General features: G+C 39.4%; 1 protein-coding gene and 2 long non-coding RNA genes across 3 annotated transcripts; all 3 read left to right on the top strand.

The window, feature by feature from the left end:
• Nucleotides 1-604: 604 nt before the first annotated feature.
• LOC135534915 (uncharacterized) lies at nucleotides 605-1,557 on the top strand. The gene is made up of 4 exons (XR_010454763.1): nucleotides 605-665; nucleotides 749-817; nucleotides 1,019-1,063; nucleotides 1,275-1,557. It is a non-coding gene; the product is annotated as an uncharacterized LOC135534915 (long non-coding RNA).
• A 1,641-nt stretch (nucleotides 1,558-3,198) lies between these two features.
• LOC135534916 (mitogen-activated protein kinase 7-like) lies at nucleotides 3,199-4,509 on the top strand. Its single transcript, XM_064961715.1, has 5 exons — nucleotides 3,199-3,239; nucleotides 3,399-3,464; nucleotides 3,592-3,648; nucleotides 4,128-4,277; nucleotides 4,369-4,509. The coding sequence occupies exons 2-5, from the start codon at nucleotides 3,399-3,401 to the stop codon at nucleotides 4,507-4,509; spliced, it is 414 nt and encodes a 137-aa protein (XP_064817787.1). The 5' UTR covers nucleotides 3,199-3,239.
• Nucleotides 4,510-13,988: 9,479 nt separating this feature from the next.
• LOC135534917 (uncharacterized) lies at nucleotides 13,989-14,656 on the top strand. The gene is made up of 4 exons (XR_010454764.1): nucleotides 13,989-14,049; nucleotides 14,132-14,200; nucleotides 14,402-14,446; nucleotides 14,620-14,656. It is a non-coding gene; the product is annotated as an uncharacterized LOC135534917 (long non-coding RNA).
• The last annotated feature ends 909 nt before the right edge of the window (nucleotides 14,657-15,565 follow it).

Genomic DNA, 15,565 nt, shown 5'->3' with positions numbered 1-15,565 from the left:
ATTCATTCATTTGCTTTTCTGTCAATCAGGTATTTCATGGAACTCCCAGACATTGACTATGAAGTGTGATTCCTTTATGCATTTCTGTTTAATAAATACATTTATATTTCAAGCTGAATTGTATGTCTATCCAGTCCTCTGATAAATGCTCATTAAGTTTATGGAAATTGTGAGAAATCTATACAAAGTGTGGTACATTACATTGTGTGATTTGAGAAATTAAAAGGTTTTGTACATTATATTGCACGATAGGAGAAATCAAAATAAAGTCTGGTACTTGAGCTGTGCTGTATAAGTTGAGAAATTAAAAATGTACATTACAATTAAATGTGTTCATTTATCCTCCGCAATGCCCAAAAAACAAGGGTATAAATCATCAACAGTTTCAAAACCTGTCAACTTAGCATAAGTTTCCTAATACTGATGAGCTATTGTTCTCTGTTGGCACTATGGATATATACAGATTTGTAGAATGACACACCAAATGTCTAATTTCATCACATTTCACATCTCCAGGACACACCATTGATCATGGGACTGAAAGCTCATTGGTTGACAGTGGAATGAAATGGTCTATAAAAAGCATATTTTTGCTGTTAAGTTACAATACAGCATTAGTCTCAAGTTGAATACTTTTAAAGCATTTTACATCTTCACTTGAACAGGTAAGAGCTTCAAAGAACACTGTAGTGGAGTTTAGTCATGCGTGTCTAGCTTTGAATTCACTGTATGTCTTTTTCATTTCAAGAACTCCGTGGTGACCATGAAACTACTATTCCTAGTGATGTGCCTGATTGGACTTTGTTCTTCCATTCCTGTAAGAATTCTTGAAATACAACATCAAGGCTTCAATTTACACATCAATACATCAAGAGATTGCTGTTTCCACAGATTGCATTGCATTGGAATATGTCAATATCTGAATTATTACAATATGATGGACTAAAGTTCACACTTTGAGTGTTGATTACTTTATACCATAATATCATTCATCCTGGGATTTTGTTTGTGTGTGCAGGTGTCTGAGGAACATGATCGAGAGGAGCGCTCAGCTAGCAATGAGGTGCAGTAATATTTAGTACTATCTGTTAGGTATTCTGTCTATTAGAGTATTCTGTCTACAGTACGGTCTACTATTTGAATATGATTACTAGTTTGTTTGAGCTTAGAACAATTTATCCATCTCTCTCTCTCTCTCTCTCTCTCTCCTCTCTCTCTCTCTCTCTCTCTCTCTCTCTCTCTCTCTCTCTCTCTCTCTCTCTCTCTCTCTGCAGAGGTACAGGGGTTATGGCCGTGGTTTGGGAAGGTTTTACCCCTATCAGCAGCCTCAGTACCCACCCTACTTCCCTTATGCGCAGCCTTCTCAGGGTAACTCTGCCTTGATGGCCCTCCTGCCCTTCCTATTGGCCAGCCTCGCCTCTGCTCCTGCCGCAACACCTGCTGCAGCTCCAGCCCCAGCCCCAGCAGCGGGTGGAAAATGAGATGGGCGTTGATAGGGGAAGGAGAAAAACTTGTTTAAATCAAATATGTTGACATTAGCTCCTGTTCAGAGCTGATTTTTCCATCATTAATAAATGAAATAAGTTAAGATCCGTCATTGTGTATGTCTTTGTCTGTTGTGTTCTGCTTGTTTGACAAACTATTTGAGATCCTTTCAAAACAAGTGTGAAACCTCTCTGATATAAGGTGGAAGGCTCTACAAGTCCTAAAACAATTGTAAACAAGTATGAAATCAACAAAACATCTGAGTTCATAATCATAAGAATTTGTTTCAGTTCAGTTCTTCTTGGGGTGCAGATAACCAAATACACTTGGCCCAAAAACACCTGCTCATCGAATCACTATCATGGGCATTAATATGGATTGGTCCCCCTTTGCCGCTGTAATAGCCCCCAGCTTTCCTCCCGATGTTTCCTCTTCTCAGTCAGTCAAAGGTAGCCGTGAGTTGGCTTTTTTCCTAAACCACCAAACTTTAAAGTTGGCATTATGCCCACTTCTGGCATCTTAGAATGCCAAATCTATATTAATCCATCGGACTGCCAGATCATGAAGCGTGCTTCATCTTAGAGAACGTTGTCCAATAGCTGAGCTTTAAACCACTGTTTCAAGGCCTTCGAATTGTGTGCGGCTGTTTGGCCACCCCATTGAATAACAGTTATTGTGCTGACATTGCTTCCAGAGGCAGTTTGGAATTAGTTTGTCAGTGTTGCAGCCGAGGAGAGACGATTTTTACACGCTACGCACTTCAGCATTCTACCTTCCCATTCTGTGAGCTTCCCTGGCCTACCACTTCGGGGCTGAGCCAGTGTTGCTCCTAGATGTTACCACATCACAAAAACAGCACTTACAGTTGCCCGTGGCAGCTCTAGCAGGGCATACATTTGACTAACTGACTCGTTGAAAAGGTAGCACCTTACGTTGGTGCCACTTTGAAAGGCACTGAGCTCTTCAGTACGGGCCAATCTACTGCCAATGTTTGTCTTTGAAGATTGCATGGTTGTGTGCTCAATTGTATACACTTGTCTGCAACTTGTGTGGCTTAAATTGCTAAATTCACTTATTTGAAGTGGTGTCCACATAGTGCATGTTTTTTATTGGTGGCTAAAAACTTGACCATTTTGAAAGACACTTTGAAAATGGGTTGCAACATTAAACGTTTGTGAACTCTTTAACTTCAGTATGAAGTCAGGCACTCCATATATATTCCATAGCTCTGAGTAATCAATAATTAATAGTATACAATTATCCTGCTTAATTGTTCGAACAATTTATCAAAATAGTTTTGCATACTTTCAGACATTTGCATTAAACATTTGGACCACATTGTGAGGGAGACACTTATTTGCTGGTAAGTCTGTCTCTACCCAGTCAGAGGTAAAATGGAAACTCACACAGAGAATCACTCAGAGAATGTTATCTCCATAAATGTAGATGTGGAATAAATATTGTTCTGGAATTAACAGTAGATGGGAAACAATGATACAGTAGGCCGACTGACATTCTCAGTTCGAACATTTGATTAATAGCAGTGGCAAGAGGCAAATTTGTTTGCCTGTTTTGCATTGCCCAGCGTTACATGGAACACCTAGACATCATACAACATCCTTCATTGCGACACATTTATGCTTCATTAGGGCTTTGTGATTGGCTGAGAAACACTATATATTGTCTGTGTATTGGTGAGTGTACTAGCGCTTACAGAGGCACTGAGAAGGCTTTTGACCCTGAGATACGTTAAGGTATGGTTATACTAATAATTCTAACACTTTGTTCAGAGTGAAGTCATTCTTATACACTCATTAACTGTGTAGTAGATTATACATACAATATAATCTGTAACAATGTAGGGAATAGATAGATTAATAAAGTGATGATGTTTATGTTTATACTCTATTTAGATGAAGACTGTCAGCATGAAGATTGTTGTTCTACTTGGATTTGTGATGCTTCTCTCTATTGCTTTGGTAAGTCATGCATATAGTATGTACATGAAATGCTGGTGCAAATGTCATGTTAGACTTAGAAAGATCTTAAAGTTAGTATATTACACACATATATATTAATTCATTGTCTTATTGTTTGCTTTTGAAGGCTGAGCATGAGCATGGCCATCAGCATGTCATTGAGAAGCGCTCTTCAAGTGAAGAGGTGAGTAGTATGAATGAATCATCTTTTTTGAAGGAGTATTTTTGCCTTATTTGGGGACAGAGACATTGAGAGAAAGACAGGAAAGGCAAAGTTTGTGCCAGAAGGGTGTGGGCCGCATTCAAACTGAAGCTGCCATATTATACAATGCCTTCAAAAGATATTCAAACCACTCAACATTTCTAAATTTTTGTTGAGTTACAACGTGGGATTGAAACGATCTACAGAAAATACTCTGTATTCTCAAAGTGGAAGAAAAATTTTAACATTTGTAAAGAAAACATGAAAAATGAAACACGAATATATTACAAAAATACATATAGTATCAGCATCTACATGGCCCTTTGCTCTATACAGTTATTCAATAAAAATGATTTACTTCTAAAATAAACTATGTACAGTTATTGTGTATGGTGTTCACAATTCAGACTCCAGCGACTACATTCGTTTTGATTATCCTTCAATATCCCTCCTTCTTCTAGCGTGTCCGTGGCCCTGGCCCTGGCCGTGGCTTTCCAAACTTTTTCCAGCAGTACAACTACCTTCTGCTTCTGCAAAGACTTGGTCTTGTCCCAGCCCCTGCAGCACCAGCCCCAGCTCCAGCCCCAGCCCCAGCTCCAGCCCCAGCCCCAGCTCCAGCCCCAGCTCCATCCCCAGCTCCGGCCCCAGTCCCAGCTCCAGCCCCAGCTCCAGCCCCAGCTCCGGCCCCAGTCCCAGCTCCAGCCCCAGTCCCAGCTCCAGCCCCAGTCCCAGCCCCAGTCCCAGCTCCAGCCCCAGCCCCAGTCCCAGCTCCAGCTGGTCGCTGAAAAGTACATGAATCAGAAACTTCAACTCAACAAGAGCAAGCTATGGTTGATGAAATGACCAGAACTAACTGACAATAAGTACTGTAATAGCTGTCTTCCATATTTTGCTCGAGTTTCCTTTTAATGTACCTGCTGTCTGTCTATCTGCAATGCAATAAAGAGGATTTGAAATGGCATATGTCCTCCTGCACACTTTGTTTTGCCTGAGAAATTTCATTTTGTATTCAAACATATGTTCACAGTTTGTGCATTTGTTTGTCAGAGTTAGTCAAATCTGAGGATTAGCATCTAGTTTTGTCATTTGATATTTCTTGATATATTTAGTGAGGCTATATTGGTTGTGATCAATATTTGAGTTATGTTTTAAACAATTAAACATGTTTTAAATAGTATTCACATTATGAGTAAAGTAAGTTAAAGGAAGTCAAGTAGCCAAATTCAATGGTCAAACATTTAAATCTGTCGGTGGTTGAAATCATTGAAAGCCTTGACATAATACAGTATAATTTTTACATACATTTAATCATTCAACTTATTCCCACTCCACTGCTTATTTTACCAGGCTGCTTACGATGAGCAAGCAAATGAGTCACTGGGTTACAGTTACTGTACCTGGATACAGTACAGTATCCAAGTACAGTAACTGATACAGTACAGCACATATTCTACCCACCACTGCGAACTGTATGCTCTCGTTGGCTGGCCCTCGCTTCATATTCGTCGCCAAACCCACTGGCTACAAGTCATCTATTAGTCTCTGCTAGGTACTCACTTATCACCATAGCAGCACCCACGCGCCGCACGCGCTCCAGCAAGGTATATTCACTGGTCACCCCCAAAGCCAATTCCTCCTTTGGCCGCCTTTCCTTCCAGTTCTCTGCTGCCAATGAATGGAGCAAATTGCAAAAATCACTGAAGCTGGAGACTCATATCTCCCTCTCTAACTTTAAGCACCAGCTGTCAGAGCAGCTCACAGATCACTGCACCTGTACACAGTCCATCTGTAAATAGCCCATCCAACTACCTCATCCCCATACTGTTATATATTTATTTGCTCCTTTGCACCACCGAATCTCTACTTGCACATTCATCTTCTGCACATCTATCACTCCAGTGTTTATTGCTATATTGTAATTATTTAACCTCTGTTTATAGACTTATCTATTGTGTTATTGACTGAATGTCTGTTTATTCCATGTATAACTCTGTGTTGTTGTTTGTGTTGCACTGCTTTGCTTTATCTTGGCCACGTGGCAGTTGTAAATGAGAACTTATTCTCAACTGGCCTCTTGGATAAATAAAGGTGAAATAAAAAATAAATAAAATACAAATGAAATCATAAAAGGACAAGGCAAGGTGCTTGGCTATACTGAAGGTAACATTGTTCTACTTTCGGGAGATTTACTCTCAAAGTTACCATCATATCGACAAAGAAAACAAAGAGAAACAAAAAGACAGATTTAATGAAAAATAAATTAACCAAGACACTACTGTAGTGCTGAATTGTTATGGAAGCTACTTCAAATTCAATCCATTAGTGACACCATGTGGTTAAAGGTAACACCTCTCCTGGAGTGTGTGTGCATTTCCAGCGTGTGTGTGTGTGTGTGTGTGTGTGTGTGTGTGTGTGTGTGTGTGTGTGTGTGTGTGTGTGAGTGTGAAGACATTTTGACAGAGAATGACCATGTCTCATCTATTGATAATTTATTCATTCAGAGTCCAATATAATAGATTACACATAGTATTTCTTTAGATCTTTCTTTATTTCTGTCTTAGTAATGTCTTTTTCTTTGTAATGTCTACTTCGTTATGTGTCGGACCCCAGTAAAACGAGCTGTCGCCATTGGCTAATGGGGATCCTAATAACAAAAAATGTCAAATAATAAAAGACCTTGGGGGAGGATGGGTGCTAAGCTGAGATGTGGAGTTGTTTTCAGATGGTCATACTTTTGATAATTTAGCTATTTGATTTTGAATTAGAGGACCACTTTAGTCATCAAAAAATATGTAAATTACTGATTTTAGACTTTACTACTAAATCCCATAGAAATGCATTGAATAACACATTCATAAATGCAAAAAGGAATTTCAAAAAAATGTATAATAATATTGAGTATTGTAATAGTATATTATATTATTGAAGTGTGTGTCCTAAATCTAGGAGGAAATATACTCAGGAAATGTACTGCTTATAAATATATGTATATATACTTATTTTTTGACACATATTTAACCCCTTTTTTGGGGTAGGCATAAAACTACCTTCATGCTTCCATTAGTTTTTGAAACCTGTAGCAATTACCTTCAGACAAGTCCCGTGTCACTTGTCTGGGCCGTGTAGCAAAATCTGCCCTTTTCACAGTGGGGTCCCATAAGATTGTCGCCTCAACAGACGGTACAAAACAGAACTTCAGACGACTCTACTGACAATTGTGAGAGACGTAGAGAATAACGGAGAACACCAAATGCTCGGACATTACAGACATTTTTGTGAGAAGACTGATTTCCGGAATCTCTCTTGCTCTGACACCTTTCACTGCAGATGTGGAAGTGTGACACTGGTGGATGTGGTGGATTGAGACGCATCCAATGCAAAAATCCAATGCAGATATCTCTATTGTAAACTGATAGATTATGATGAGGATTTTCTTGTTATGTATCTTAGATTGATCCGCCCGGTGCATCAATCAACTCTAGGGGGGTTATGCCTGAGCAAAAATATTGAGACAGTGATATTTGGGAACAATTTGTATGACAATCCAGACATAGTATTATTCCCCTCAGTCTCTGCAAGATCAACAAAGAGCTAATATTGATTATTAAATCTGATAAGTAGATAATAATTGTTTTCATTGATAATTGACATATTTATTTAAAGGTTGACATGAGACAAACCACATGTGAATTTAAGCGTGCCAGTCTCTTCACCTGGTCAGAATCTTTGAGCTCTAAGCTTCATCCTATGGACACTTTTATTAGACCATTAAGTGTTGTGCAATCTCTACACAGTTTGAGAAAACACAGCCTCTGTGTGATGTGTGCAGAAGGGCAATTATCACTCAGGCTTTGCTAATGAGGGTACCCTGTAGAGTAGAAGTCCGCGCCCACATGGACATCAAATTAGCATAATAAAAAATTCCCCATAATACCGGTCCCCATAATACTCTAACAGACTCCTTTGCTGTGAGACACTCACGACACGTACATGTTGTCAGGACCCGGTTGACTTTGCAGCAGTACTTAAGACACTAAAAAACAAAAAATGGCAAATCCAAAAGGTGGTAGGAAAAAACACAAAAGACCTCACACTACTGGGGCAGGGTGCTAACATACAAACACAGAGCACAGAACTGAGGGAAACAAAGGGTTTAAATACAATCAGGGGAAACGAGACACCAAATAATAATGTCAAGGGAAAAACATAGAAAAAACAATGGGGACATCTACTGTTTGGAAATCCTGACACATGTTGGTTGACTGTATACACTACTGGTCTGAAATTGAAAAATGTTTGGAAGTACTGTATATACGGTGCATTCAGGAAGTATTCAGACCCCTTGACTTATTCCATATTTTGTTACATTATAGCCAAAAACAGAAAACAGTTTTCTTTGCAAATGTATTAAAATAAAAAACTGAAAAACCACATTTACAGAAGTGTTCAGAACCTTTACTCAGTACTTTGTTCAAGCACCATTGACAGCGATTACAGCCTCGACTCTTCTTGAATATGATGCTACAAGCTTGTTTCTTATATTCTTCAATGCAGATCCTCTCAAGCTCTGTCATGTTTGATGGGGAGCGTTGCTAAACAGCTAGTAAACAGGTCTCTCCAGAGATGTTCAATCGGGTTCAAGTCTGGGCTCTGGCTAGGACACTCAAGGACATTCAGAGACTGTCCCGAAAACCACTCCTGCGTTGTCTTGGCTGTGTGCTTAGGGTCGTTGGAAGGTGAACCTTCGCCCAAGTCTGAGGTCCCGAGTGCTCTGGAGCAGGTTTTCATCAAGGATCTCTCTGTACTTTGCTCCGTTCATCTTTCCCTCGATCCTGACTAGTCTCCCAATCACTGCCACAGCATGATGCTGCCACCACCATTCTTCACCGAAGGGATGGTGCCAGGTTTCCTCTAGATGTGTCGCTAGGCATTCAAGCCAAAGAGTTCAATCTTGGTTTCATCAGACTAGAGAATATTGTTGCTCATGGTCTGAGAGTCCTTTAGGTGCCTTTTGGCAAACTCCAAGCGTGCTGTCATGTGCCTTTTACTGAGGAGTGGCTTCCGTCTGGCCACTCTACCATAAAGGCCTAATTGGTGAGTGCTGCAGAGATGGTTGTCCTTCTGGAAGGTGTTCCCATCTCCACAAAAATCTAACCATCAGATTCTTGGTCACCTCCCCTGACCAAGGCCCTTCTCCCGATTGCTCAGTTTTAGCCGTGCGGACAGCTCTTGGAAGAGTCTTGGTTGTTCCAAACTTCTTTCATTTAAGAATGATAGAGTCCACTGTGTTCTTGGGGACCCTGTGCTTTAAAGACAAGTCCCTTGATCTCAAGGCTTGGTTCTTGCTCTGACATTCCGTGTCAACTGTGGGACCTTTTATAGACAGCTGTGTGCCTTTCCAAATCATGTCCAATCAATTGAATTTAGAACAGGTGGACTCCAATCAAGTTGTTGAAACATCTAAAGGATGATCAATGGAAACAGGATGCACCTAAGATCAATTTTGAGACTCATGGAAAGGGTCTAAATACTTATGTAAATAAGGTAATTTTGATTTTTTTTTTTCTAAAAACCTTTATTCACTTGGTCATTATGGTGTGTTGTGTGTAGCGTGATGAGGAAAATGTTTTAATTAATACATTTTAGAATAAGGCTGTAAGATAACAACATTTGGAAATGGTCAAGTGGTCTGAATACTTTCCAAATGCACTGAAAAATTGTCTGCAAAATTGGTCATTAAATTTGATCTGATCTTCATCTAAGTCAAAACAACAGACAAACATAGTTTGATTAAACTAATAACACACAAATTATTGAATTTTTCTTGTCTTTATTGAATACATAATTTAAACATTCACTGTGTAGGTTGGAAACAATATGTGAACCCTGAGGCTAATGACCTCTCCAAAAGCTATTTGGAGTCAGTTATCAGCTAACCTGGAGTCCAATCAATGAGACGAGATTGGAGATGTTGGATAGAGCTGCCCTGCCCTATAAAAAATACTCACAAAATTTGAGTTTGCTATTCACAAGAAGCATTGCCTGATGTGAACCATGCCTTGAACAATAGAGGCTCAGAAGACCTAAGATTAAGAATTGTTGACTTGCAAAAAGCTGTACAGGGTTACAAAAGTATCTCTAAAAGCCTTGATGTTCATCAGTCCACGATAAGACAAATTGTCTATAAATGGAGAAAGTTCAGAACTGTTGCTACTCTCCCTAGGAGTGGCCATCCTGCAAAGATGACTGCAAGAGCACAGAGCAGAATGCTCAATGACGTTAAGAAGAATCAGCTGAAGACTTACAGAAATCTCTGGAACATGCTAACATCTCTGTTGACGAGTCTGTTGACCATTCTTGTTAAAACAATTAACAAGAATGGTGTTCATGGGAGGACACCACGGAAGAAGCCACTGTTGTCCAAAAAAACATTGCTGCACGTCTGGAGTTTGCAAAAATCCACCTGGATGTAACACAGCGCTACTGGCAAAATATTCTGTGGACAGATGAGTTGTTTGGAAGGAACATACAACCCTATGTGTGGAGAAAAAACTGCACAGAACACCAACATCAAAACCTCATCCCAACTGTAAAGTATGGTGGAGGGAGCATCATGGTCTGGGGCTGCTTTGCTGCCTCAGGGCCTGGACAGCTTGCTATTACCGGCGGAAAAATGAATTCCCAACTTTATCAAGACATTTTGCAGGAGAATGTCAGGCTATCTGTCTGCCAAATGAAGCTCAAAAGAAGTTGGGTGATGCAACAGGACAGCGACCCAAAACACAGAAGTAAGTCGACAACAGAATGACTTCAACAGAAGAAAATACGCATTCTGGACTGGCCCAGTCAGAGTCCTGACCTCAACCCGATTGAGGTGCTGTGGCATGACATCAAGAGAGCAGTTCACACCAGACATCCCATGAATATTGCTGAACTGAAACAGTTTTGTACAGAGGAATAGTCTAAATTCCTCCGGACCGTTGTGGAGGTCTGATCCGCAACTACAGAGAACGTTTGGTTGAGGTTATTACTGAAAAAGGGGACCAACCAGTTATTAAATCCAAGGGTTCACATACATTTACCACCCTGCACTGTGAATGTTTACACAATGTGTTCAATGAAGACATGAAAACATATCATTTTTTGTGTTATTATTAACAGACTGTGTTTGTCTATTGTTGCGACCTAGATGAAGATCAGATCACATTTAAAAATGAATGTTTTCTGATCCTTCTTATGTTTCTCAGTTATTGGATAGTCTCTTCAGAACAAACTTCCTTTTGATTTTTATCAGGGGACTATCTGTTGTTCCATGTAGTATAACTGTTATTTATTGAGTTTTTATTGGCTTATTGCTATAAGACCATATACATTTTTAAATAAATTATTATTATTATTTTTTTGATACTTCAAGGGGCCTTAACTTCTTGAAACTCCCCATCCCGGATCCGGGATCGTGACTCAAGCCTCAGGCTCATTAGCGTAAAATTAACGATTTCTGAAAATCGCAAATAAAATTAAAATAATGCGTCTGCTCTCAAGCTTAGCCTTTTCTTAACGACACTGTCATCTCAGATTTTCAAAATATGCTTTTGAACCATAGAAATTGACTAATTTGTGTAAGAGTATGCAAAGCTAGCATAGCATTTTGTGTAGCATGTAGTACTAACATTTTCACAAAAAAACCAGATAACCAAATAAATAAAATAATTTACCTTTGAAGAGCTTCTGATGTTTTCAATGAGGAGACTCTCAGTCACATACCAAATGCGCAGTGTTTCCTGAAAAACGTCTGTGTGTAGGGGAGAAATCGTTCCGTTTTCTACATTGCGTCTGGCTAGAAACCCGAAAAATGCAGTCACCTACAACGTTAAACTTTTCCGGATTAACTACATAATATCGCCCGAAACATGGCAAACGTTGTTTGGAATCAAATCAAGGTGTTTTTTCACATATCTCTTCATTGACATGCAGTTCGTGAAGCTTTTTACTCTCTGTATCGTATGGAAAAATACTGGCAGGTGACTTTACGCACCAATTTGCGCAGGACACCGGGCGGACACGTGGTAAATGTGGTCTGTTATGGTCAATCTTCCAATGATCTGCCTACAAATACGTCACAATGCTGCAGACACCTTGGGAAACGGCAGAAAGGGGCAGACTTACTCCTCTCGCGTTCACAGCCATATAAGGAGACCATGGAAAACAGAGCCTCAAAAATCCTTGTCATTTCCTGGATGCCATCTCATCTTGGTTTTGCTTGAAGCTCACGTTATAGGGCACGCACAGAGAAGATCTTTATATTTCTGGACACGTCAAGTGTTTTCTTTCGAACGGTAGCAATTATATGCATAGTCGAGCATCTTTTTGTGACAAAATATCTTGTTTAAAACGGGAACGTTTTCATCCAAAAATGAAATAGCGCCCCCATAGATGTAAGAGGTTAAAAATGAATATCAAATAGCAAAATGATCCTTCTTAAAACATTACCAAATTCATAGGTTGCACCTCCGTCCCTCGGTCACGTCATGCCACTGTTATGAACGTTCTCAATCCGCTCTCTATCGGCAGCGCCATAGTGGTGCCCTAAAGTTCTGATAAACCCAGTCATTCTGGACAGAGGCTAACTAATGTTAAGTCTACATTTCAATTAGGTGCCTGAATATTTGATGACATTGCTACAGTAGCTAGCTAGAATCCGGTGGCCTCCCCTCAATCTTAGCTAGCTAGCTAACATTATACCGCATTTAAAGTCAAACTGGTGACATTGAAATAATGGGGAAAAATGTCCTACTAAATATTTGCCTCCTTTTGAATGTCATTGTATTTCCATACCACTGTAATGCACTTTTGATGAAATCTTAATCAGCGCTCATAGTCGATACATTTCGTAGAATGCTCGGGCATCAGTCCAAAACAAATGTTCAAAAGACAATATTGTGACGAAACATGCCACACATGAATAGCTTAGAAGAGCCCTCCCGACCCACACCACACTCCCAGCTTAGACAGGGCTTAGACTGTAATGGGTTAATTGACCTTGAGTTCCGCAATGCCAGTTTGTCAACAGAAAGAGCCCTACAATGGCAGTTTGACAGGAGCTCGGATGAGTGTACTAAAGAAGGGAACTATATATTTTATAATGAATATTAGTTTACTTCTCTAAAGTAACCGATGTCTTAAAAATGTCTGAATTTATAAAAAAGGATCTGAAATAAACATTTTTGCTTGGGGCAACATATACATTCAATAAGTTACAAAAGTTGGACATTTGTCGTGGCAAGGTGGGGATTGAGTTGCATATTATACTGTTTAAGCTGGTGACTCAGTTTAACTTGTAATCATAAGCCTACTTAATTCTACAATCAAGTACTTCCCATGATGATTTGGCAACGTTCATAGGTGGGAGTGAAGTGGGTGTTTGTTTGCAAAACAATGGTACTGCATGTGTTTTCAGAACAAGGAAAATCCATTTCTATCACACATTCCGTTTGATACTTAAGTATATTTTAGCAATTACAATTATTTTAATACTTAAGTATTTTTAAAGCCAAATACTTTTAGACTTTTACTCAAGCAGTATTTTACTGAGTGACTTTTACTTAAAATTGAGCCATTTTCTATTAAAGTATCTTTACTTTTACTCAAGTACGAAAATTGGGCACTTTTCCCAACACTGTATTCCCCAAACATCATAAGTACAATGTATATCCTATAAATTCATTAATTTGCTTTTCTGTCAATCAGGTATTTCATGGAACTCCCAGACATCGACTATGAAGTGTGATTCCTTTATGCATTTCTGTTTAATAAACACATTTATATTTCAAGCTGAATTGTATGTCTATCCAGTCTTCAAATAAATCCTCATTAAGTTTATGGAAATTGTGAGAAATCTATACAAAGTGTGATACATTACATTGTGTGATTTGAGATATTTAAAAAAGTGTTGTACATTATATTGCATGATAGGAGAAATCAAAATAAAGTCTGGTACTTGAGCTGTGCTGTATAAGTTGAGAAATTAAAAATGTACATTACAATTAAATGTGTTCATTTATCCTCCGCAATGCCCAAAAACAAGGGTATAAATCATCAACAGTTTCAAAACCTGTCAACTTAGCATAAGTTTCCTAATACTGATGAGCTATTGTTCTCTGTTGGCACTATGGATATATACAGATTTGTAGAATGACACACCAAATGTCTAATTTCATCACATTTCACATCTCCGGGACACACCATTGATCATGGGACTGAAAGCTCATTGGTTGACAGTGGAATGAAATGGTCTATAAAAGCAGATTTTTGCTGTTAAGTTACAATACAGCATTAGTCTCAAGTTGAATACTTTTAAAGCATTTTACATCTTCACTTGAACAGGTAAGAGCTTCAAAGACACTGTAGTGGAGTTTAGTCATGCGTGTCTAGCTTTGAATTCACTGTATGTCTTTTTCATTTCAAGAACTCCGTGGTGACCATGAAACTACTATTCCTAGTGATGTGCCTGATTGGACTTTGTTCTTCCATTCCTGTAAGAATTCTTGAAATACAACATCAAGCCTTCAATTTACACATCAATAAATCAAGAGATTGCTGTTTCCACAGATTGCATTCCATTGGAATATGACAATATCTGAATTATTACAATATGATGGACTAAAGTTCACACTTTGAGTGTTGATTACTTTAAACCATAATATCATTCATCCTGGGATTTTGTTTGTGTGTGCAGGTGTCTGAGGAACATGATCGAGAGGAGCGCTCAGCTAGCAATGAGGTGCAGTAATATTTAGTACTATCTGTTAGGTATTCTGTCTATTAGAGTATTCTGTCTATAGTACGGTCTACTATTTGAATATGATTACTAGTTTGTTTGAGCTCAGAACAATTTATCCATCTCTCTCTCTCTCTTTCTTCTCTCTCTCTCTCTCTCTCTCTCTCTCTCTACAGAGGTACAGGGGTTATGGCCGTGGTTTGGGAAGGTTTTTACCCCTATCAGCAGCCTCAGTACCCACCCTACTTCCTTATGCGCAGCCTTCTCAAGGTAACTCTGCCTTGATGGCCCTCCTGCCCTTCCTATTGGCCAGCCTCACCTCTGCTCCTGCCGCAACACCTGCTGCAGCTCCAGCCCCTGCCCCAGCAGCGGGGTGGAAAATGAGATGGGCGTTGATAGGGGAAGGAGAAAACTTGTTTAAATCAAATATGTTGACATTAGCTCCTGTTCAGAGCTGATTATTCCATCATTAATAAATGAAATAAGTTAACATCCGTCATTGTGTATGTCTTTGTCTGTTGTGTTCTGTTTGTTTGACAAACTATTTGAGATCCTTTCAAAACAAGTGTGAAACCTCTCTGATATAAGGTGGAAGGCTCTACAAGTTCTAAAACAATTGTAAACAAGTATGACATCAACAAAACTTCTGAATTCATAATCAGTTCCAGAGAATTTGTTTCCAAAAAGGGGTCAAGACCCACTAGCAGTTCTTCTTGGGTTGCAGATAACCAAATACACTCCATGGCCCAAAAACACCTGCTCATCGAACATCTCATTCCAATATCATGGGCATTAATATGGATTGGTCCCCTTTGCCGCTGTAATAGCCCCCAGCTTTCCTCTAGATGTTGGAACATTGCTGCGGGGACTGGCTTCCCATTCAGTCACAAGATCATTATTGAGGTTGGGCACTGACTTTGTGCGATTAGGCCTGGCTCGCAGTTGGCGTGAAAAACAGCAAAGACCATTTTTCCTCAGCCACCAAACTTTAAAGTTGGCATTATGCATTAGGGCAGGTAGCGTTCTTCTGGCATCTGCCAAATCCATATTAATCCATCAGACTGCCAGATCATGAAGCGTGCTTCATCACTGTAAGAGAACGTGTTTCCTCTTCTCCAGAGT

This window comes from Oncorhynchus masou, unplaced genomic scaffold (assembly GCF_036934945.1).
Source record: "Oncorhynchus masou masou isolate Uvic2021 unplaced genomic scaffold, UVic_Omas_1.1 unplaced_scaffold_4141, whole genome shotgun sequence".
Classification (NCBI taxonomy): domain Eukaryota; kingdom Metazoa; phylum Chordata; class Actinopteri; order Salmoniformes; family Salmonidae; genus Oncorhynchus; species Oncorhynchus masou.
This window is presented reverse-complemented; position numbering and strand designations above follow the sequence as displayed.